The 24,566-nt window shown below is 28.3% G+C and overlaps 3 protein-coding genes across 3 annotated transcripts; all 3 read left to right on the forward strand.

Moving 5' to 3' along the window:
* The first annotated feature begins 3,298 nt into the window (after window positions 1-3,298).
* LOC109801620 (BURP domain-containing protein BNM2A) lies at window positions 3,299-4,964 on the forward strand. The gene is made up of 2 exons (XM_020362732.3): window positions 3,299-3,591; window positions 3,792-4,964. The coding sequence occupies exons 1-2, from the start codon at window positions 3,520-3,522 to the stop codon at window positions 4,632-4,634; spliced, it is 915 nt and encodes a 304-aa protein (XP_020218321.1). The 5' UTR covers window positions 3,299-3,519; the 3' UTR covers window positions 4,635-4,964.
* Window positions 4,965-11,333: 6,369 nt separating this feature from the next.
* CLPP6 (CLP protease proteolytic subunit 6) lies at window positions 11,334-15,628 on the forward strand. The gene is made up of 9 exons (XM_020361764.3): window positions 11,334-11,487; window positions 11,574-11,632; window positions 12,372-12,441; window positions 12,880-13,081; window positions 13,162-13,227; window positions 13,368-13,508; window positions 14,326-14,379; window positions 14,803-14,895; window positions 15,290-15,628. Exons 1-9 carry the CDS (start codon window positions 11,396-11,398, stop codon window positions 15,335-15,337), a joined length of 825 nt encoding a protein of 274 aa, XP_020217353.1. The 5' UTR covers window positions 11,334-11,395; the 3' UTR covers window positions 15,338-15,628.
* A 4,881-nt stretch (window positions 15,629-20,509) lies between these two features.
* On the forward strand, window positions 20,510-23,798 carry LOC109801495 (uncharacterized). The gene is made up of 2 exons (XM_020362578.3): window positions 20,510-20,604; window positions 22,095-23,798. Exons 1-2 carry the CDS (start codon window positions 20,560-20,562, stop codon window positions 23,571-23,573), a joined length of 1,524 nt encoding a protein of 507 aa, XP_020218167.3. The 5' UTR covers window positions 20,510-20,559; the 3' UTR covers window positions 23,574-23,798.
* The last annotated feature ends 768 nt before the right edge of the window (window positions 23,799-24,566 follow it).

A 24,566-nucleotide genomic window follows, 5' to 3' on the forward strand; every position in this document is an offset into this window, starting at 1 on the left:
TATTTTAATTATATTATAGGATTATATTTTGATACAGCCGATCATGATGATTATGACAGATCCTATAGTAAAATTATAATAAGTAGCATGAATAGGATTTGCAATAAAAAAATATTCGATTAAATAAATTATTTTTGGGCGGTAAAAGCAAATCAATATCTATGTACAGTATTTGGTACAGAAATGAAGAGTAGATTTGGTGAATTGCATTGGAGCTTCCTGTGATAGGCAGAGTGCACCATGACGATAATTAATAACATACATTTGGACAATCCAGGATGGGTTCATAGTATATTCATTCAGCATGTGTTTCTTTTACCCCGACACTTTATTATACGTGTTTCTTTTTTTTAAATACTTTTAATACAACCGCTGGATTTACACGACTTTAAATTCTATTCACAAATATAGAAATTAAAATAAATATTTTCTCATATTTAAAGTTTTTGAATGGTGAGATGTCATTATAAATGCATACCTCGATATAATATCTGGTCCCTGAACTTTTTTGTAAAATTTGTTTAATTACATCTTTAAACTAACAAAATTATAGTTAGATCTTTCACTTTTTATATTTTTTTAAAGAATTTTTTAACCGTTTATGAAATTTTAATAAATATTTTTAATATATATATATATACTAAAATATTTTGTGAAATTTTATATACCGTAATTTTTTATTCTTTTATTTTTATAGACTAAATCACAAAAGTATATAAAGTTGAAAGATCTATTTACAATTTTTTTAGTTTAAAAATCTAATTGAAAGTTTTAAAAAATTAATAAATCGAATAATATATTAAACTAAAATATATTTATGAATCTAATCATATGTTTAAACTAAAGTATTTACACATGTTTAAATAACATTATGACCGTATAATGTTTTATAAATACTTAGTTGACTATAGACCATATTTACTTTCTATCTAATTTCGCTTTAAATGGTATAATAAATCAAAACAAACAATCAACATATACAAACGAAGTTATATTTTTTTAGTAGTTGCATATGTCATTCTTTTAATTGTGTCACGTATAAAAAAATTTAACGTGGTTAATTTCAATTGGAAAAAAAAAATCACACGACTGATTTTTAAAACATACCAAATTACACCTTTTAATAATAATAAAGGAACCCAAATAAACCAATTGAACTAAAACATTAGGGACCGAAAGTGACTGATCTAAAAACAATTGTTAAGTGAGAATAATAAAATATTTTATAATTTTTTTTTATTAAAAATATTATAATTTTTTTTAAAAAAATATATTTTTGTGACAAAAAATTTAATATATCTATGTTTTATAAATTAAAATTTTATCATAAATAGAGTAATAATTTCTCTTTTTTTTATATCTGATATTATATTTAAGTGTGATGTTGCAATTTTTAGTGACTTATTTAATTTTAGAGAAATAAAATGATATAAATTATTAAGATAAAGATAATATAATTACTATTTTTTTTGTATCTATTCTAAATTTTTTCGGTCATTTAAAACAAAAATATTTTATGCCTATTTTTTTATAAGAGTATATTTATTTTTTAAAAATATGTTTAAGTAAAAAAAATTAAAAAAATTTATATAACAATTACTCTCATTCATTTTAATTTGGATCCTCTTCTACCAACACATATACAAAATTAAAAGGGTTAAAAACTAAAATAAAAATTAAAAAATAATTTATATTTATAAACTAAATTATGACATCTTTAATGAATAAAGAAGTAATCAATCTTTCAGTCAAAAAATAAAATATATTATAATAATAATAAAAAATTAAAACAATTTTATCATAAAATGAAAGAAATGACACGATAGAATAAAATATAAATGAAATATTAATATATTTAAACATATTAAATATAAAAATAACTATTACAAAAAATATTACATATAATCACATACAAAAAATGTCATTATAGTTTATATTTACATCTTTTTAATAATATATTAATATTCGAAACCTACCCCTCTAAGCTTAAGTCACTGCTGCAAATTTTATTCCATAATATGTTAAATTTACTTCTAGAATTTCAATTCCAAAAGAGAGCTAAAAATTATTTATGGAATTAAAAATTTAGAGTAAAAACTACATAATTATCTTGTTTAAATAGGGGTTATGGAAGAAACAAACACATTGCTTTTTTTATTTAAAAGAACACACATTGAACTTGTTTAAATCGGGATAATTTTAGAATAATAATTAAAAATAAATAAAGGGCAGTCCTATTTTGGTAGAAAAAGGTGATACAAAAAGTATCCACCGTTAGGTTATACTTATAAACAAAAGTCTCTACACCCAAAAAATTAAAATCTGAAACTCATAGCTCCATATTTATATTGCAAGAAAACCATGACCCTTTAAACAAAAATAAACAAAGAAATAGACAAAAAGTGAAATCTTGTTTCATGAAAAATCCCGAGAACTCACCAAATTACAATAATTAGTTACAAACAAAGAAATCGAATACGTGAGAAAGAGAATGATTATATCCTAAAACAGAGATAAGTGAGAAAGAGAATGATTATAGCCTAAAACAGAGATAAGTTCCCTTGATCAAGTATCCCAATCAATGTACCTTAACATATATTAGGAGGAGAAGAAAACTAACCTTTATATTTGGATTCTACTCTTTCAGATGTTTTCCAGTGCCTATACCGAAAACAAATGCATCAATTTTCCCATTTGAGCCTTTTCATATCTTTTGACCAGATAATGTTTCAATTATTGTAGAAAAGGTTAGGAAACGAAAGGAAAAACAGGAAGAAAACACTTGAATGGGAATGCGTATGTGTGTGCGAAGAAAAGATTAGGAATTTAGTGTTGGAAGAGGGAAGGTCTGAAGAGGGTTGGTTAAGAGGGAAGGAAAATAATTAGCGGGAAATAAAAAAAAGGAATGAAATTTTAATCTAAACATATTAAATTAAAATAAAATAATTAAAAAGAATGTTATCCGGAGTTTCTAAAAGAACACTAGGCACTTTCTTGGAGTTTAAAATCAAACTTCTATAATTTAACTAAGGTTATTAAAACCTCCACTAACTGTACACATTCCTAGGGGTTATAATAACCTCAATTAAATAACCTCCGTTAAATACAATAATTTTTGTAGTGATTGTATATTTAATATATGTAAAAATAATTTTTAATAATAAATATCATATTTTTATAAAATGTGTATTATTACTTAACAATTTTTTTATAATAAATTAAAATATAATTTATATATATATATATATATATAAATAAATATAAAAGTGTAAAATTTTAGTGAGCAACTGCCGCCACTATCATATGAATTTATCCGTCCCTCGACTGAAGAGTAATTTGCCTGATGAAAATACGCAACATGTTTCTGATTATTTGAAATTGGTTTTATTTAATCTTATCTAATTGGTGAGTGAGCCATTTATTACTTGGAACTATTTTGATTTTTGAGCCACACGGAGTTCGGTTGTGGTTTCTGCCATTATAGACAGAGGTGAACGAAACTACGAAAGTGTTTGTTCAATGCATGCAACCAGAAACATGGCCCAAAAATATAGTCCTTGGATCTTCTTTCTTCATCTACTAATAATCATGGTACATCCACTTGGAACTTTGTTTCATTTCACTGTTAAATTCTTTAATCAACGAGTGTATGTTACTAAGATCTGTAAAGATTATCATTTTCTTTTAATTTTCTTTCATTTCGCTGTGCGAAAAAGTTTAAATAGTATGATCAGATTTTAGATTCGAACTTTATTGCTATTATTGACAAATTGTTTGCTAAAATTTTGTAGTGTTCCAGTAGAATCAGAGCCAGGGAATTGGTTGGAAGTGGAACTGACATTAACAAATTCTTGGAAGCGAAAGCAACCTCGGATGAAGATCATCAAACAACACACACAGAACATAAACATGGTCACTCCCACATGCACATGGACCCTTCTGTGATGGTGTTCTTCACCCTGAAAGATTTGAAGGTTGGAAAAACAATGCCAGTTTGTTTCCCCAAGAGGGACCCTTCAACCTCCCCCAAGTTGTGGCCAAGGGAAGAAGCTGAGCCACTCCCTTTCTCACTCGACCAACTCCCAAACCTTCTCAAATTCTTCTCTCTCACTCCACACTCCCCACAAGCCAAAGCCATGCAAGACACCCTTAGTGAATGTGAGAGCAAACCCATCAAAGGAGAGGTCAAGTTCTGTGCCACCTCTTTGGAGTCCATGCTTGACTTCACTCAAACCATCCTTGGCTCAAAATCTGGTCTCAATGTTTTTGCCACCTCTCACCTAACCAAATCAAGTATCACTTTCCAAAACTACACTATCTTAGAAAACATCATGGAAATCATTGCTCCCAAGATGGTGGCGTGCCACACCATGCCTTATCCTTATGCTGTTTTTTACTGCCACAGTCAAGAAAGTGAGAACAAGATATATAGGGTCTCACTTGCTGGTGAAAACGGGGACAGGCTGGATGCTATGGCTGTTTGTCACATGGACACGTCACAATGGGGGCGTGGCCATGTTTCCTTCCAAGTTCTCAAGATTCAACCTGGAACCTCCTCTGTGTGCCACTTTTTTCCAGCAGATAACCTCATCTTTGTTCCCAAACTCCAATCTCATGATTCTGCAACCATGTGATTTTAGTTTCAGAAATACTACTCAGACTTCCTCTATTTCCTCTCGCTTCAAAATCACAAATTTTGAAAATGCAAATCGGGGCATATTCATTGAAGATTTATAAAGTTTGTGATTTCTAATTATAAAAAAAAATTAAAAAAAGTGGTAATAAGTGAGTGTTTGTGAAAGTGTTTTACTCTTCTTTTAGATTCGGACTGAATCGTTACTCTTATCTTAAATGTGTATCTTAGGGTTGTTTGAACTTTGATGTTTGGGGTTTTCTTTGATTGCTAAAATAAGTGCTCTGTGTGGAGCTAAATAATGTAAAACTTGTTATTGGTGTTTGTATGATTGTTTGTTTCTTATTTTCTGCATGAACAAGAGGCACGTCGTGTAGGGGAAGAAAAAAGAATAAGGGCTTGTAGAATTAATTAAAATATCTGAGAACGTATCTTATGAGGGAAATCTAATCGTGATTATGGAGTAGTTTTTGGGACAACTTTTTTTGTCGTTTATATCATGACAAATAGTTTGTACCAAAAACAAACAATTAGTGCGATCGAGAGTTACACCAAGAAAGAACTACCTGTAAACTTAATTAAGGTGTATTGTTGTAAATATACAATAAAATACTTTAGTCATGAAATTCTTTCACATAATACAATAGACTTTTGGATCTTCCCCTTATACTTGTCCTAATAACATGCCATTCAGCTCCTGCATACATGAAGCTTTTATTATCTTCAACAAATGGATATTAACTCATTTCAAAAAGTACTTATATTTGATCTATTCGAGATGGAGAGGAATATTGTATCTAATGAATATAGATTCCTGATTAATTCGAAATGATCAAAGTTGGTGTATAGATTAAACTCTTGAGTATTAACTTTGAAATACTTATAGATGTAATATGAAATCTCACGAGGTTGGCCACAAGTCCATTGTTGCTTAGACATCCTAGAAAACGGGTGAACTCCTATAAAACGATACTTCAATATTAAAATCTTCAATAACAATTTTATTAATGTACAAATGCAATAAAAGCATAAACAATTTTTGTTGTTGAAAGAATTAAGAATGAACTGGATTTAGAGTGAAGGAACTATGGCCTCAAAAGAATAATAATACCCAATATCAGTATAAAGATATAAGTTTTATTGGAAGTGGACATGCAATATACCTAACCTTATATATTAAATATAATGCTCTTATATATTAACACAAACACACAAACGATTATTTTGTATATTAAATACAAACACCTAAATGATTATCTTGTGTAAAAATATTTTTTAAGAAATTATTTTAACTAGAACATTTTTAGAGATTTTTAATTAAACAAAAGTAATTATATTGTGTAAGAATATTTTTTAAGGACTTATTTATAACGACAATATTTTTAAAAATTTTTAGTTAACGAGAGAGTTCAAAGAATTCTCTTTACTTTTTTATTTATTTCAAATTTATTTTTAAAATAAATTATTAATAGATAAAAACAATATTATATTACAATATAAATTCTTTATAATAAATCTAAAATATTTATTTTATATATTAAACACAAACTGCTGTTTTGTGTGAGGGTATTTTAAGAGTTTCATTTTAACTAAAGTATTTTTTTAGAGACTTTTCTTTAATGACAAGTTTTTTTTAAGAATTCTTTTAATTTTAAATTTTTTAAATTTTTATTTATTATATATATAGAAATTATATTTTAATATTTTAAAATAAATTATCAATAATTAAAAAAATTATGTCACAATATAAATTATTTATCATAAATCTATAAAAAAAATGTTTAAAGTATTTATTTATGTACAATTTATTATAAATTCTAATTTTATATAATAAACATTTTGCTTGTGTAATACTAATTATACATAAACGTATCTTAAAGAAACTTTATACCTAAATATTGACTTCAGTCAACCCTGAACCTTATATGGTGAGATACATTCCGCCATATAGACTGGGCCATTAGCCCAATCTATAACAACATCCATTATTAAGTGCTACATATGTAAGACACTATAAATGTTTTAGTCGTGAAAAGTGCTACATATGTATGGCACCATAAATGTTTTAGTTGTGAAAAGTGTTACATGTGTAAGCATAGTCAGATCATGAATAGAATTTTTTTTTTTTTTTTAGGTTCGTTCTTGAAATATCCACCGCCGACAACAGTGATTAATCTCCTCGCTACGTTGGAGGCACCTCAAAAAGTGGGATAGCTGGTCCCAAGATTTAACGCGACCTGTATACACAAGGCAGGATTCGAACCCCTGACCTTTCTTTTGATACTACTGATTGGGCCTAAAACCTATATTATATAACTACTGTTATTTTCAATTAACATATCTTAGGTTTTTTTGTACAGCTGTCGGGGTAAATCCTATATTATATAATCATAAGGTGCGATGCATGAGTAGGATTTGCAATATAAACAAAATAATCAATTAAAATATTAAATATATCTCATTTAGGAACAAAAAGGATATATATATATATATATATATATATATATATATATATATATATATATATATATATATTATTTTATAAAATAGAATAGAAGATAAGACAACATTTGGTGAATCGTTGGATCAAAGTGGACCCTTTTGCATGGTAGAGCAAAGAGCATCATGACAATAATTAAGTAACACAAAGATAATAATCATAAGAAGACATGAAAGCATGATGATAAAGATAACGATGAATAGTAACAAAAAAAAATAACATTAATTAAGATCATGATGAATTCCATAGGATGACAACAAAGATGAAAATAAAACGATGATAGCTAGGAAACAATGTTTTTGCTTGTAAGCCTTCTTAATGCATCAAACACATGTACCCCAAAATTAATGTTTGTGTTTTATAATTAATGCAGGTATTTTTTTTTTTATGAAAAAGTTTAGATGAGATAGATTTTGAGATTTATCATAGTGCCTTAAGACTTTATCAACATTAATAAAGATACTTACAGACTATTTATAAATAATATCATAAATTAATATGAGTCTGTTTCTTATTGATTTAATTAATTTTTATAAGTAATGCAAATGTCTTTTTTTTAACTTTCCAAAATTTCTATATAAAGAAGTTCCTTAACAACTATATCCTTCCTCCTAAAATTAATTATTTGTGTTACTTTGCTTGTTATTGCACAGTTTATCTAATATTTCTAAGTTTTGACAATTGTCTTTCATAAAATTATTGATATAACCGAAATAAGACATATAAGTAAAGAAAATTATTATTTGACAAACTAATTATGTAACATTTAGTTTCTCCATAACTACATTCTTAAGACTTCACATCTCTATTTCTGTTTTTTAAAAGGGAGGGATGATATGTCTTTTCACCTCATTATTAATTCCTTCAAAAACACTGATTTTTTTTTTTTGAATGTCGTTTTGGAAAAAAAAATGTTAAAACATCTTTATTAGTGTAATTATAGAATTGTTTAATTTATTCTTGATGGATCTTATAATGTCAAGAAATTTTAAGAATTTCAACATTTTTTTTCTTCCATCAATGCATTTTTTTTTAATTTAAAATGTGTCTTACATCTCACAAATTTTTAAAACTCATTAAAAATTATAATTTATATTAGTAAAATTGAGGTATTTCGTGGTTATATGTATTTTGTGTTGAAAAATAGTGTCTTTATGAAAACAAAAGTGTCTCTATGAATTTTGTTTATAAATATGAAAAAAAGATTGCAGTTATTTATTATGAAAGATAAATAAAAAAATGAACCATCATATAATTAGTGAAATTTCGGTACTTAAAAAATAATTTAAATTTTTGAATAAAATAAGAAAAGACAAAACATTTCGTATTAAGTTATTTTTTTTAATATAATGTATAGATAAACAACTCTTTTTAAAACTGCAAAATGAATTGTTCTAATAAAAAAATGCTCTCGATATATATTGCGGGATGATATGCTTTCCACCTCATTATTACTTCTTTAAATATATACCGAAAACCTTTTGAATTTGTCACTTTGAAAACATGTTGGTAAGTTTAATAATGCATTCATGATGGAGTTTTTTAACTCATGTCGGTTGGTCCAGTAATGTCACACATGATTTAAAATTTTCAACAATTTTTCCTTGATAATACAATTCTTTAAAAAAAAATAATACGGATCTTTCATTGATTTTAACGCGTAATTACACTTAGAATTATTAAAATGGGTTATAATATGAATCAATTCAATTCATCACGAATTTGAATTAAGTTACGTTAAATTTTTTTTTTTAATATATTGTGGATAATTTAACCGATTTATTTAGAATCTGACTCATCTAAAATTGAATCCGTGATGAGTTAGGTGAGTCTAGTTGACTCATAAGTCCACTAAAAATATATATATATATAAAATGCTACAACTCTCTTATACAAAAAAAAGAATTAAAAATTCATAATTTATTTTAAAAAAAAATAAAAACTCATAATCTATTTATTCATTCAACCAAATGTCACATTGAGAGAGTTATATATTAGATCAAAGACTTATTTTTGTGAAAGAAAAAGAAAAGAATTTAAAAAAAAAAAGAAGAGATTGTGTGATTGAATACTAATTTTTTTTTCTAAAAATAAATTTGACTGGACAAATATTTAAAAAAATATGACTAAATATTAGAAAAAATATAATTTTTTTAAAATAAAATGAAACAAGTCGTTTAATTCATTAATTCTTGGTTGAATTAAACTCTTTTTTTGTTTTTTGTTAACTCACTAAGGCTTTGTTTGGATTTGAGGATGGAAAAGGGGGAGTGGAAAAGGAGAGATTTGAAGGGAAAGTGAGTAGAAAGTGAGGTTGTTTGGATTAAGGGAATGTGAGTGGAAAGTGTAGAGAAAGTTTGTGAAAGTTTGTGAATGAAATGATTGATATGATAGATAAAAATAAATTTTTTAATTGATAATTGTGAAAGATTACTATTTTGCCCTTAGGTTAAAAAAAGTTTATAATTATTATAATTAAAAGATAAATATATAAAATTTAACTAAAAAAATTATAAAAAATTAATTTAAAAATAAATTAATTTAAATATTTGATTTTAAATTTAATGATAGATAAAAAAATAAAAATTTAAGAGATGAATATATAATTTACACTTTTACCCTTAGATTAAAATTGAGTATAATATTATTTATTATAATTAATAATAATTACAATAAAATTATATTAATAGGTATAATTTATTAAAAATATAATAAATAATGATAAGAATAAATATTTGAGAAATAATAAGAATCATAATAAATAATAATGATATTAATTATAATAAATAATAATATTAAAATTAATAAAAATGAAAATAATAATATTTATAATAATAAATAATAATAACAAAATATATTATGATAATTATATTTTGTAACATTATTTTAGTAATGTTTATGAAAGTGTTATTATTATAATTTTATAAACATGTATTATTTTATTTTTTTTATATTTTCACTTTTTGATGTTAATATTTAATATATAATACTTTAAATTAAATATAATTATTTAATATTAATATTTAATTTATATATATATATATATATTAAATATTTAATATTTAATATATATATATATATATAAATTAAATATTAATATTAAATAATTATATTTAATTTAAGGTATTATATATTAAATATTAATATTATATATATATATATATAAACGTATTAAACATTAATAACAAATTAATGTGCCCAGAACGGCCCGTTCCGAAAGTGGAACGGCCCGTTCTAGGGTTATTAAGTACTCCGCAAAGGTCAAAAGTGGAACGGCCCGTTCCAAAAGTGGAACGGCCCGTTTTAAAAGTGGAACGTCCCGTTCTGCTTTCGCATTTTTCTCATAACATGCATTTTTGGAACGGGCCGTTCCGGGACCGTTCCGGGTTCCACTGGCAGCAAAAATACCCTGCATAATCGATTATGCTTGGCCACATAATCGATTATGGCCTTGCATAATCGATTATGCCTCACCCATAATCATAATCGATTATGCAAGGCCATAATCGATTATGTGACCAACCATAATCGATTATGCTCCTTCGTATATGATCAAACGAAGACCTCCGTCCACAATCACTCACCACTAACACCCACCAGCCACCACCAGCCACCCAACGTCGAGAATCAACACCAGTCCGTGGAGAACGTAAACGTGAATCCGCTGCTGCATGGCACATGCATGGGAGGGGCATTTTCGGATTTTCACAAATCCTACGTGGCTTCAGCTCCTTTCTTCCCTTTTGTGCGAGGAGAGCAACAGTGCTTCTCCTCGCTTTTCTTCGCCTTTCTTTCGTTCCAAATCACGGGAAACAAACACACACAATCTACGCTTTTCTTTGCTCGTGAACAGTATTTCTCCGAAAACAAACACTACCTAAGATTGACTTATTGATGAATCGGTGATGTGATGTGATGGATCAAGTGAGACCGGATGCTTACGGCAGTGTTCCACGTTTTTATGATTACAAGTTTGTGTTTGTATTGCATGACTTTTGAAAATAATAAATAATTATTTTTGTAAGAAACACACCATAACATTCTCTCTTTTTTTGCCTACGTGGTCCAGAAGGGGCAACAAAACGGGCCACAACAATGATAGATTGAGATCCAATAGCATCAAAACGGGCCACAACAAAAGTGGCCCAGGAAAGACATTGAGATCCAATGGGCTTCGAGAAACAGAAGCGTGGGTCTTTATGGGATCGAATAAAAGATTGGTATCTCTGTTTCCACCATGTTTCCAAGTCTCAATTTCAACAATGGTAGCTCAAGCTTTATCAGTGCCTGCGAGTGCTAGCTTCACTATCGCTTCTCGCGCGAGAAGTCCCTCTCGCCTTCTATTTTATCGCAGGTTCATTTTTCATATTACCCAATGCAACTTTCACTTTTCTCCAATTGTTTTTTCAGAACCTAAAATTTGAGTTTCCATTTTACCAGAAACTCGTGCTCGGTAGCTTCTTCTTTGCCAAGCCCATATGGCCATTCATCAGAAGTTGGTAACTTTCTAATTTAACTACTTTTTCACTGGCTTCAATTCGAAATTTGTTGACTTTTCTATGCGTGATAGTTTAACATCGTTTTGGGTGTATGTATCACTTTCTATTGGTTGTGTTAACCCTATATTCGAGTGTAATTGGTCTAGTTTTATGATAATAAGCTGTGTTGCGTAATTTAAAATATTTAATCGAGACTTCATTTTTGTTTTTTTTTACCACAATTCCACTAATTAGCACATAGTTAGACCTTATTGTAGTGACCAAGGTTTTCACTTGTAGCACAGGTTCCTTATGTTCATCCATAAATTAAAATTCCTTGCACTATCTGTGAATCTAAATTAAATCCTAATAACAAGTAAGCGGTTTATGGTTTAATTATCCTTTTGGTCCCTATAGTTGCATATAGTTAAAGGCTTTTCGCTTTAGTTTTTATACGTGCCATTTTAGTACCTTTTTAGTTCCTGTCAGCTGTCGCCTATTTTTATAGGGACTAAAAGGAAAAATTTATGCAACTATAAAGACTAAAAGGAACAAAAAATCACATGTATAGGATTAAAAGGGAATGTTTTTAATTATAGGAACTAGAAGGTAAAATTCATGAAATTATAGGAGCAAAAAAAGTAATTAAACTACAGTTTTTTGTTTGCCTATTACTTTAAGGTTATGAGTTATGAACTCGAACTACTTTGCATTTGTACAATAAAGCATGTATCATATGCATATTTTGTTTTATCTGCAGGGTTATCAAGTAAAAGCCGTGGCCTTCCTCTAAAACTGGATGAGAAAAATATCTATGATGCCAGTACAAGGTAAATGTTCACCTCCTTCTTCAAGTGCTCCGTGTATTATGTGGTTGTTTTGTAGGGTGCTTATGGATGTCTATTTTTGACCATTTGCATTGTTCAGGGCCTGATTTGTCTGTTGTTCTTTACTGGATTTTGAGAAGTGTATCTGTATATAGGTGAATTAGGTTGTAAAGGAGTGCATCGTGAAATATTACTATTGCATTCAGCTGATAAACAGTGGCATGGCTATAGGCACCATGACCTATCTATACAGTTAATCTCTTCAAGTTTTGCTGTAGCTAAACCACAGATTTTTTTTTTCTGATTAGTTTTTTTTAGGTACTTTTTCATGTTGAACTCAAAATTATTCCCTCACAGACATGAATTTAGTGCTCTGTCTGCATTTTTTTTAACCATTGGTGAATGGATAAACAACTTATTGATGTTCCAGTTTACTTGTAGTTATGGTGCAATTGAAGCCAAGAAGGGGAATCCAGCAATAACACCAGCAGTGATGACTCCTGGAGGACCTCTTGATCTCTCATCTGTTTTGTTTAGGAATCGAATAATATTCATAGGACAGCCAGTCAATTCACAAGTGGCTCAGAGAGTTATATCACAGCTTGTGACTCTTGCTACTATTGATGAAAATGCAGATATACTGGTTTGTTTTTTCTTGACATTGTTACGTTACTTTCATTCAGTCATGTAATGAGATTTATATTGAGCTTCTTGTGTTGGCAGATATATATAAATTGCCCTGGTGGAAGCACATATTCAGTGTTAGCAGTTTATGATTGTATGTCTTGGGTAAGATCAAGGTTTTGTCACCCCTTCCAATACACAGACGCTCACTTTGATTCCATTTACGTTTCCTTCTTTTATAGTTTAATTCCCTATTTGTTGCCAATGTTTCTACCCTGAAAGAATTTGGTGATTCCATTTTTCAGATAAAGCCCAAGGTTGGTACCGTGTGTTTTGGAGTTGCTGCAAGCCAAGGAGCACTTCTCCTTGCTGGTGGGGAGAAGGGAATGCGCTATGCAATGCCAAATGCCCGCATAATGATACATCAACCACAGAGTGGATGTGGGGTAAGAGTCAAACTTCTGAAATTTTATTACAGAATCTGAGAAGTCGTGAAATGGGAAAAATATCCTATACTGTTTTAACGTAGGAAGAGGATAATAATAATAATAATATTAAGTTATGACAAATTTGGTCTTTGCACCATCTAGTATATGAGCAAAGTGGTATGAAACACATCATGTTCCTCCTCCTCTTTACTGCTGTGTTTGGTGGAAGAGAAGGAGAGCAGAATAGAGGAGAAATGCAATGAAGTTATTGTAGATAGGCTGTTTGGTTTGCAAGTTGTGTGGAAGTGTAAAGAAATTGAAGAAGTGTGATATATATATATATATATATATATTCCTTTTTTTTATCTGTCGCTATTAAATAAATTTAAAATCTGAACTTCTGCTCTATTTCCTCTTTATTTCTCTTCACTTCTTTTCAACACACTTTCTTTTTACCAAACACACTGTAGAAGTTACAAACCTTTATAAAACTGGAGGAAATGAATATCCAGACTTGAGATTGGAGCTGATGCTCTATTTATTCTCTTAAGTAGCCCTTTGATATTATATGGCAAATGGCAATGAATTGCCTAAACTCTAAAGTTAGATTTCTTTCAACATAAATGTTATGATTGAAGTCATCTTCCAAGCTAATTGTTGAATGTTTATGCATCGATGGATTAACTAATGAAATAAAGTTACTCTTTATTTTCACACAGTACTACAAAAAAAAATAATAGATAGGTAACAAGATCTATTTTTGGGCAATATGTGGATTTCTTTGGTCGATACACAATAGACATTGTGATTCTGATCGTTCTTAACCTCATTATAGGGTCACGTGGAGGATGTCAGACGCCAAGTGAACGAAGCTGTTCAATCTCGCCATGTTAGTATTTCTTCCTTTGAGTTGCACAATTCTAATGTTTGCTGGCCAACTTTAATGCTCCTATGAACTTGTTCATGCAGAAAATAATTTTTTTGTAATTTTTTATTTTTATGGTAACTCGTAACTTTGGCACTTGTATTTGTGACAATCGTAGAACTGATAGAAGGGCAATAAGGTGGTTTGATTTTCTCAATTCATTATTGTCTGCTGTCTCTTGGAATGACTGTTGCTGGAAAAGTGTATATCTTATACTAAGCCTCTTGGAGTTACAATTTGCAATGTGTGTGAAACTAAAAAGTTCAACTTACATATTTTCTTCACAACATGCACCAGTTTCCGTGGCTTTTTTCTACTCATAATTTATTGGACAGTTCTTGGAATGCCATGCCTAAGTCCCTCCTCATTCCTTCTATTGGAATACAGAAAATTGACAAGATGTATAGTGCTTTTACTGGACAACCATTGGAAAAGGTGCAACAGTACACTGAGAGGGACCGTTTTCTGTCTGTTTCTGAGGTAACGAGAGCTGTTTAACTTCCATAGCAGTGAAATAAGTTTATTTAATTTTGGAAAAGTTCTCACCGAATTCACAATTGACGTATTTCCAATAGGAAATTAAGTTTAGGAAAAGAAGTTTAAGTTGATGGACAGGAGTAAATGTCTCAATTTAACTTGGATATTTTGTTATTTTTTACCAGTAATTCACTTAACTAGTCTATAGAATTAATGCATGTTAAAACGTGAAAACACCATTGTTGCTTCTAATCTAAATAGTAATTTGTTTATTTTCTGCGAGGAGATTGTTTAGGTGTGGTAGTTTCAGTGCAGGCTGTTATTATGTTTTTGTCTTACTTTCTAAAAGTGTTTGATCTAAGTGGATAGTTTATGTTATTGCCTTTTCTCTGTGCAGGCTTTGGAGTTTGGTCTTATTGATGGTGTCCTGGAAACAGAGTATTGAATACAGGATTGCAGGATATATTTTAAAGAGATTGAAAATGTTAATTCTTGTCAAATTGATGTAGAATTTCATTAATTAATGAGAATTGTATGTTCTTCTTCCTCAAACTTATGCTATTATTGAAAGTTGACTTTCATAGAATGGTTTGATCTAGCATTTATAATTGTGAAGTTCGAGGTAGCTAATCCTTGTTTGGATTTGAGAACCTAGGTATGCACCCCAAACTTGTACTTTGATTCACACGTTTTAGTAAGTGTTCTCTGTCAAAATCAGGTTGAGGTTGGATGTTTATTGCAGGTTCAAATTTAATTTTTACGTTTATACAATGATAAATAATTAGTATTTTGGTGACTTTGATTCATACTTTTAATCTTGTGTATAGGTTGTTAACAAAATAGTTTTCTTTTAAGAAGATTTAGTAGAAAGTGTTAAAAACCAATAACGTTTTTAGAAGTCGTTTCAAGTGTTGTGACCATGAGAGATCGAAAAGGCAAATAAAAGGAGTGGGGAGAGTATTTTTGGTATATGGATGGTTGAAAGTTGCTCATGTTTAGGGGTGCAAGTAGGTATAGGTAATTCACCAATCTAAACTGATTTAAATTGACCTAATGAGTTCGAATTAGATTTTTTCAATGTTAAAGTTAGATTCAATTTAATTTAACTTGATAAAAATTTGAGTTGTGTTTGTAACTTGTTATCCAACTTGACCTGGTCATATATAATAATAATCATAAATAATGTTTAATTATTATTTATTTAGAATAATATTTATTTTTACTCTTTTTTAATTACGAATCTTGTATTTTAAGTTGATAATATTGTAATAATATAATATATTAATTTTAAATTTTATTTTGTATTAATAAATATTGATTTTTTGAATTGATAATAATGTAACAAATTAATAAATTTTTTAAGTTGTATTATTGTCTGCTTTATAGGTTGATAATATTATATTTATAGTAATGTATTAAATAATTTATATCTTTGTTTGAAATATTTAAATTTTTATAATAAATAAATAAATTTAATTATGTTAATTTGATTAATCTAATTCAACCCATTTAGATTGAGTTTAAAAAAAATATACAAACACGACTTAATCCAATTAAATTTTAATTGAGGATTACATCTTTGCTCATGTTCACCTCAATTAACCGATTATAATAGTTGAGATCAATTTTAAAATAAGAGTTAATTTCATGTATGCTTCTTATATTAATTGGGCGATTTTGATATTAACGAATGGAATTAAAGAGGTGTTGGCGATGAGGTTTGGATCTCCTCCATTGAAGTCCAATACCAACATTACTGAGCCTTGGCATGATTGGATTTTTCAAAATCCAAACCATGTCCATTTAAATGGATTGCATTCAAAATCAATATCCATATTAAAAAAACAAAACAAAACAAAACAAATGGGTTTGGACGTTTTGAACCAGCTTTAAAACTGATTTCAAACCAGTTTTATTATTGAAAGCCAATTTAGTTTAAAAGTTAGTTTTTGAATAGATTGATTTTGAAGCATAAGTTTATTTTAAAATTTAAAACTGATTTTAACCTGTAAATCAATTTTAAAACAAAATCTGACTTTAAAACTAATTTTAAACCATAATCATTTTAAAATTCAATGTAAACCATAATATGTTTTGGAGTACAAAACTAATTTTAAATAGGGGCGGGGTGGGTAAGGTTTGAATTTAAAATCCATATCTATAATCTTTTAAAAAAAAGTTGAATTTTTTAAAAACAGATTATGGTTCAAAAATGTTTTTAAAACAGATTTAACTTCAACATTGGTTTTATACCATAAACCGGTATTAAAAATAGTTTTAAATCATAAATTGACAATGCATAAAAAAAAATGGATTTTGAGTTTTTTGACGATTTCTAATTCTTATTCTTATTTTTAATAATAACTAATAATTCAAACTTAATACGCTCTCTTTTATCTCCTCTTTAACAAAATATATTTATCTAAAAATACCCCTTTTCTCCTTTATTTTATTTTTCAAGATAATAATTTTAAAATATTAAAGTTCAATATAAAAATAACGATAAACACATTACAGTGACTATAAACATTTTACAAAACAATACTCAACTGAATAATTTGTCTAGTGTCTACTGTTTTCTATTAACTAGACTTTGAGAGGGCAAAAACTATAAGATAATGCTATACCTGTAAGCATGATAAGGAATTTAAACATTTTTGAACTTAGATAGTGACTATAATATTAGATTTTGATGCTCCAATAATTTATTTGTAGTGGCAAACTGCAGCAAGTTATTGACAACAGCAACATCAACCATTCTATATGCTTATATTTATATTTTACTTCCTGCATATTGCAAAACGACAATTTTTATTTTATTTTGTCTTCGATAAATAACAAACCATTATTTTTAAGGTAGTCTTTAATATCAAAAGCATGACTCTTTTTATTAATATTTTCTCTCTTGTTTTTTTCATACATGAATATTGAGGTTGAACTAATTAATACAACATGTTCAATAGATTTAAACTCTTTTCATTCTAATTAATATACATCGACAATTTTTTTTTCTTCAATTTTAACAAGGATTATTTTAATTGAATCATTTTTCATACAAAATTAAAAAAATTATGTGATTGAAACAACACTATCTTAAATATAGACTTTTTGGGATAATGTAAATATGAGAGGAGAAATCCACTTTTTTTAAGAGTAAGTCTACCTGTATTTATTTTACTTAATGATTAGTGCTTTACATCAAATCTTAACAATTCAATTGTTAAAATAAAAATTCTTAATACATAGATTAAATATTTGATATTTCATTTCATTAATTTAATTTGACGAATAATCATAAAAGTATTTGATAACGAAGTATCAAATAGTTTTCAAGTTTTTAAAAAAATTACAGACTTGATTTATACATTAAGAACTTTTAATTCAATAATTTAATCGTTAAAAAAATAATATAAAACATGAGTATTGAATGGAATAAGTAAATATCTCTTATATATATACATCCTATTATCTTTTTTATAAGGTATTTTTAATCAAATCATACATACTGATATAATTAGTTATATTAGTTGATTTTATTGGGTTTATAAATTAAAATCATAATATATCAGTTTTATCTTTCATACGTATTACTATCTCTTTTCTTATTTATAAGACCTAACATAGAATAATTATTTATACATTTATATAAGAGTCAATTCATATTGTCTCATATATTAATTATTTTTAAACTAAAATACTCATAATTAATACATTAATTATAAACTCTTTAAAGAGAAAATGCTTTAATTGATTAGGAGAAAAGTGAATATTGATTAAGAGAGATAAATAATATAAGACATATACTTTAATTAGTTAATATTGATTAGAAAAAGATATTCTAACAAGGGTAGTTTTGAGAAAATAAAATAAAATATGACAAATTTATTATTATAAACTAAATTAATTATTATTTTTAATCTGATTGAATTAATTAATTAGGTCTCATAAATAGGAATGAAGATGATATTAATTTATGATATGTGAATATATTACTTCATGTCAAAGTCTATAAATAAATATCAATAAAATTGATAAATAATAATTAGAGAGTTTAACAGAAAGAAAATATTTATTTATCAAATTATTTTCTCATTATTCAACTAGAAAAGATACATATTTTTACAATTTTTAATAGGAACAAATGATGAAAAGTAAAATTAATATTTTATAAAATTTGTAAAGTGTATTTTAAAAAAGATCACCAATAACAAATGCATACAGTACTTATTAAGCTAACTATGACCAATATTATTTTATTTTGAAAAATGAGTTAACATCCTTTTGAACACATTTTCTTGAAAGAATTTTACTCTAAAACGTAAAATTTGGTGAATTGTAAATCATATTTAATAATTTTCTTCTAATTTTATAATATTAAATAAATTTTAATCAATAAAAAAAGGGGCATTAAAGAGTATTACTTGTGTAGTTGTCTCTTTTGGGTTTCTAGCCTCTTTCTCATTAAAAAAAAAAAGAGAAAAGAAAAAGGGTGTATTCCTAATTATCTCATTATGACCTCAAGTAATGAAGAACTAAGTAGATAAGAATAGCTTAAGCATTAGTATAAGCATTATTTGCAGCAGTAATTTTTTTTAATTATTTTAGCTGACAGCCCCAATGACGTGACGAGTTTCTTGAGGCGTAAGTCTCGGAAGCAAGTCAATGCTACGGATCCCAACCCTATGCATTTCTATTCTACGTCTAAACGTTTAACTTAACAAGTGTAAAATAAATTAACTTAAGTACGGTATTATATATAATCATAATTAAAATTTCATTTCAATAATATTCAATAAAGAAACAGATCTATGTTAAATATAAATGTACATTAACACGATGAAACTTTAATATTAACAAAAAGTATCATAAATAATAAATATGATGCTATATCTAAATTTTGTTGGAAATCAAAATTCATTCTACCACACAAATACTAATTTCTATATGCTAGTATAAAAGTATGAAGTTAATTAAGTGGAGAGAAAGGAAATACAGATGATAAAAATTTACGTAGCGTTTAGTATAACCAAAATACAGAGAGAAATTTAAGAATATTTAGTACTATATACATATATTTGTGTATGTGTGTGATTTTTTTATATTTATAATCTAACGCGCACATTATTTAGTTTAAGAAAATATTTTTTATTTTCATTTTCATTTCAATTTCAATTTTTAAAAATAATTTTCATTTTCAAATTTATAAAATTTAAATTATGTTTGTCTTGAAAAATAATTTTTGTTTAAGGAAAAATAAAAATATCTTAATTATAATAACAATAACGATGATAATAAAAATAATTATAATATGATAATAATGATAATAATAATTAGTAATAATAATAATGATAATAATAATAATTAAATAATATAACTGATTTGGTTACTTTTAATATTATTAGTTTGCGTACATACCAAAGAATTGCAATTTTGTAAGACTCCATTATTTACTGCCTTTTCTTGTCTTTTAAGCAATTACGTACGTTATATTAATATTTATAAGTTGGAATTTGAAAGTATTTGCGTGGTGGATGGGGTATTATTATTCTATCTTTTTGGTGTTCGTAATATTATTCTCTAACGACATATTAAATGGATAAACCTCTCCCCCCTAGTGCCTATAAAAAGCTTACTTACTTCTCAATCCATAACCAACACACTACAAAGATGCCTCCTAATCACTTTCTTTCCCTTTTCCTTCTGTTCCTCTTGGTAAAATATTCAATTATGCATGCTCTTATTTTGAAACCAAATCAAATTTGGTTCAATTTTTTTATCTCATTGTACAAATATACCAATTACTTTAGCATTCTATTTTTAACGTTCGCTAATTTATGAAATTCATTTTAGTACATACTTTATCTTAAGTATAATATATTTATGTAGTTTTTTTTATTTTATTTTTACTTTCTTAACTAGGAACAACTACCATATTAATATTGTGAATAGTATCTTACAAATAATGTACATGGTATTTAGAAAAAGAATACAACTTTTTAACCAACTCATTCCATATTTAGCCTTGGTTACTTGAGGTCTCACACAGTTTCATGAACTTAATGTCTCTCTTCCTCCTATGTGTGTAACACGTAAGATTTTTTCCCAGTTGCACCATGTATGCATCATTAGTAGACTAAAATTGAGTAAAAATATGAGAATTTAAGAGTTTTAGGTAAAAGAAAACGTTGAGGAGACTAAAGTTGCATAGTTTTTTAAATAAAAGAAGTTATTTGACTTGAAAGAAAAAAAAAATCGAGAGATCAAAATTAAATATAATTTGAATTAAGAAGAAAAATTGTATTTAAATATTTATTTACACCTTATAAAGTATCAATCCACCCAACCCAAATAGAGAAGAAAAAGAATAGGAAAACACTCCTTTTCAATAAATATAAGAAAATGTTACATAAAATATGAGTTCATGACATATTAAAGTTGACTTGGTAGTAAAAAATTAAAATAGCATACATAAAATTTTATAGGCTTAAACTTTAATATTATTTTTATAATTCTTGTAAATAAAAAAATCCGTTCATCTCTTTTAGCCATACTTGTAGTGTGTAATAATATTTTTTTTATGTAAAAAAAATAATCTATATACATTTAAAATCCACTTGAAAAATTGTAAATATATATTATTTTTATTTATCATCTCATTTTCACATCAATTTCGCCATTTTCTTTTAATTCTTTTTCTATCCTATCTACACATGCATCAATTATCACTATATTGTTATTTTTTTTTCTTTGCTCTCCAATCCATTGTTAACTTTGTTAGTTACGGTTGATACACATTACTTTCTCTCTCTCTCTTTTATTTATTTATTTATTATTATTATTATTATAAATACATAATCTTATACAAGTATCAAAAAAGAATTCTGATACATAATTTCATATTTGAATTTATATTTCCAAATTTGTTTTTCAAATATTTAAACTCTAACTTCTCCCTAGTAACCGTATCTATACCACTTTGGTTATATATACCTCTTGTATCAGTATTGCATATTTGAATAAAAAATTAATGTTTTTCTTTCCTTATATCCATAACCTTTAGTGGAAGTGATGTACTCTGGGTGCATTTGTCTCTTTTTTCATTAAAATCTTTGTAATGAAAACCTCAACATATACATGTACATATTAATTTCAAAAGTTTCCACTCATTTCCTTGTCTTTGACTTGACTTGGATCAATTGTAGAATGGCCACATCATTGGAGCAAGAGATTTAAAGTTCGAACAACGAGATCAGAAACAAGTGGAATGGCACAAAGCTACATCAGTGTCCAACGACGAGTCTTACGGTCAAGGGTATATAACGTTAACTCCAGAATCCACTGAACCTAATTATATAGCTTCATACACTGCTAAGAAACACAACCATCACCATGAAAAGCTCCACCAGCCTTACACAACCTACGATTCCAATGCACCTTACATAGCTGGGTACACTACTAGTTCCCATGTGACCCATAATCATCCCAATTACATTGCAGGGTATAGGACTAAAACCCATGATTCAAATGCACCTTACATAGCTGAGTACTCCCATGTGACCCATAATCAACCCAATTACATTTCAGGGTATAGGACTAAAACCCATGATTCAAATGCACCTTACATAGCTGGGTACTCAACAACTAGTAGCCCTGTCACCAAAAATGACCCAAATTACATTTCTGCTTATAAGACTAAAACCTCACATCAAGCTTACATTACTGCCTATGGTTCCAAGAAAGCTCCAAATGAGTCATCCAATGATGATATCACTGAACCTTACCTAACCCAATATGGTGATTCTAGTCCCAAAGATGAGCCAAATTACATTGCTAGCTACAAGGCTCAAACCTCTGCTTCCGTTGCCCCTTATGTTGGGCACACACATCAAGCTTACATTACTTCTCACGATGATACCACTGAACCTTACATAACCCAATATGGTAGAACTGGTCCTCCCAAAATAGCCCCAAAAGAGTCTTCCAAAGAGGACCACACAGAGGCTTTCAAAACAGGTTTTTTGGGCATAGATGATCTTCATGTTGGGAATGTGATGACCCTCCAATTTCCCATCCAAGAGATTCCAAACTACCTTCCAAGGAAAGAGGCTGATTCCATTCCATTCTCAACCTCACAACTCCCGAGTGTCCTTCAACTCTTCTCAATCCCCGAAGATTCTCCCGAGGCTAATGCCATGAGCGGCACACTTGATCAGTGTGAAGCAGAACCCATCAATGGGGAGACCAAGACTTGTGCTACTTCTCTAGAGTCCATGCTTGAGTTCGTTGGTACAATCCTCGGATCAGAGGTTAAGTACAACATTCTCACAACTAGCTACCCCAAAACCCCAAGTGACTCTCTACAAAAGTACACCATTTTAGAAATATCCGAAGATATCAATGCTCCTAAATGGGTGGCATGTCACCCCCAACCTTACCCCTATGCAGTTTACTATTGCCACTTTATATCAACAGGGACTAAGGTGTTCAAGGTCTCATTGGGTAGTGAGAATGGTAACAAAATTGAAGCTCTTGGAGTTTGCCATTTGGACACATCTGAATGGAGCCCAGATCACATTATATTCAAGCAACTTGGAATCAAGCCTGGGAAGGCTCCGGTGTGCCACTTCTTCCCTGTAACACATCTTATGTGGGTTCCTCAAACTTCACAAGCCACCAACTGAAGTAGCGAATTTCCTAAGTGTGTGTAATAAAGGTCAATCTCAGTGTAGTTTGATGACCATGTACCTTTTGTTGACTTTAACTTTATCTCTATGTTATTTTCCTTGTTTAATGTACAAATAATGTGTTAGGCGGAAAAACTTCAATGTTTATGTGCCTGGAAAGGGTTGCGAAACAGGAACGGAAACATGGACTTCTTAAAATGTTAAATTCATAATGAACATTTGAATTCCCATTTTCCTCCACAAATAAATAGTTAAAAATAGTCACAAAATAGTAAAAATTAAAATAATAATTTTAAATTTTAAAGAATAGAAAAACATAATTTTTCTAATAAAAATTAAAATTAAAACATGTTCATTTTTATAGAAATTACAAACATATTTAAGCCTTTTATTTATGATAATTAAACTCGATATCAGCCCCAAAAAGATTGATAACAAATCACAGACCTTACTCAACTAATTAAACTTGACTATTGATAGATGTGGTTGGTATATACACCAACGAGTCAATGACGTTGTTTTGGGATGTTAGTTCTTGAATTCTTTACGACTCCCCCACCTCCTAATTTTCTTCTACTTACCGATATGAGCCCAACTCCCCAGGACCTAAGCCCAATATCAAACTACAAAAATCATAGGCCAACTAGACACACACAAAGGCCAACATGGCTCCGGATTAAATTTAAAGTTCATTTGTTTTGTTTTTATTAATTATTTATTTTGTTTTTCAACCCTCCATGTGTAGGGTGTAGTTTATAGAACCGTTGGTTCCTTGATGCTTTTAAAATCCTATGGAACCGATGTCTCCTTTTATAGTAGATATTGTGTGTGTGTGTGAAGGGCTACTGAACAGCCCTGCTGTCCTATGATGGGGTCATTACTATATATGCATGAATGCCAGGCAGCAAGTTACCCTGTCACAGCAGACCTACCTAGCTTAGCTTTCCCAATCTTTTCAAAAGATTTCATCCAGAGAATACTGTGCACAAT

Source organism: Cajanus cajan, chromosome 8 (genome assembly GCF_000230855.2).
Source record: "Cajanus cajan strain Asha chromosome 8, NIPB_CcT2T_4, whole genome shotgun sequence".
NCBI classification, from domain to species: Eukaryota; Viridiplantae; Streptophyta; class Magnoliopsida; order Fabales; family Fabaceae; genus Cajanus; species Cajanus cajan.

Excerpts from the sequence above, each read along its gene's own strand:
- LOC109801620 (XM_020362732.3), top strand. The coding sequence starts at position 3,520 with ATGCATGCAACCAGAAACATGGCCCAAAAATATAGTCCTTGGATCTTC. Across the intron at positions 3,592-3,791 it reads TTCATCTACTAATAATCATG|TGTTCCAGTAGAATCAGAGC; the intron begins GTACATCCACTT and ends AAAATTTTGTAG.
- CLPP6 (XM_020361764.3), top strand. The coding sequence starts at position 11,396 with ATGGTAGCTCAAGCTTTATCAGTGCCTGCGAGTGCTAGCTTCACTATC. Across the intron at positions 13,228-13,367 it reads TTTATGATTGTATGTCTTGG|ATAAAGCCCAAGGTTGGTAC; the intron begins GTAAGATCAAGG and ends TCCATTTTTCAG. Across the intron at positions 13,509-14,325 it reads AACCACAGAGTGGATGTGGG|GGTCACGTGGAGGATGTCAG; the intron begins GTAAGAGTCAAA and ends ACCTCATTATAG.
- LOC109801495 (XM_020362578.3), top strand. The coding sequence starts at position 20,560 with ATGCCTCCTAATCACTTTCTTTCCCTTTTCCTTCTGTTCCTCTTG. Across the intron at positions 20,605-22,094 it reads TTTTCCTTCTGTTCCTCTTG|AATGGCCACATCATTGGAGC; the intron begins GTAAAATATTCA and ends GATCAATTGTAG.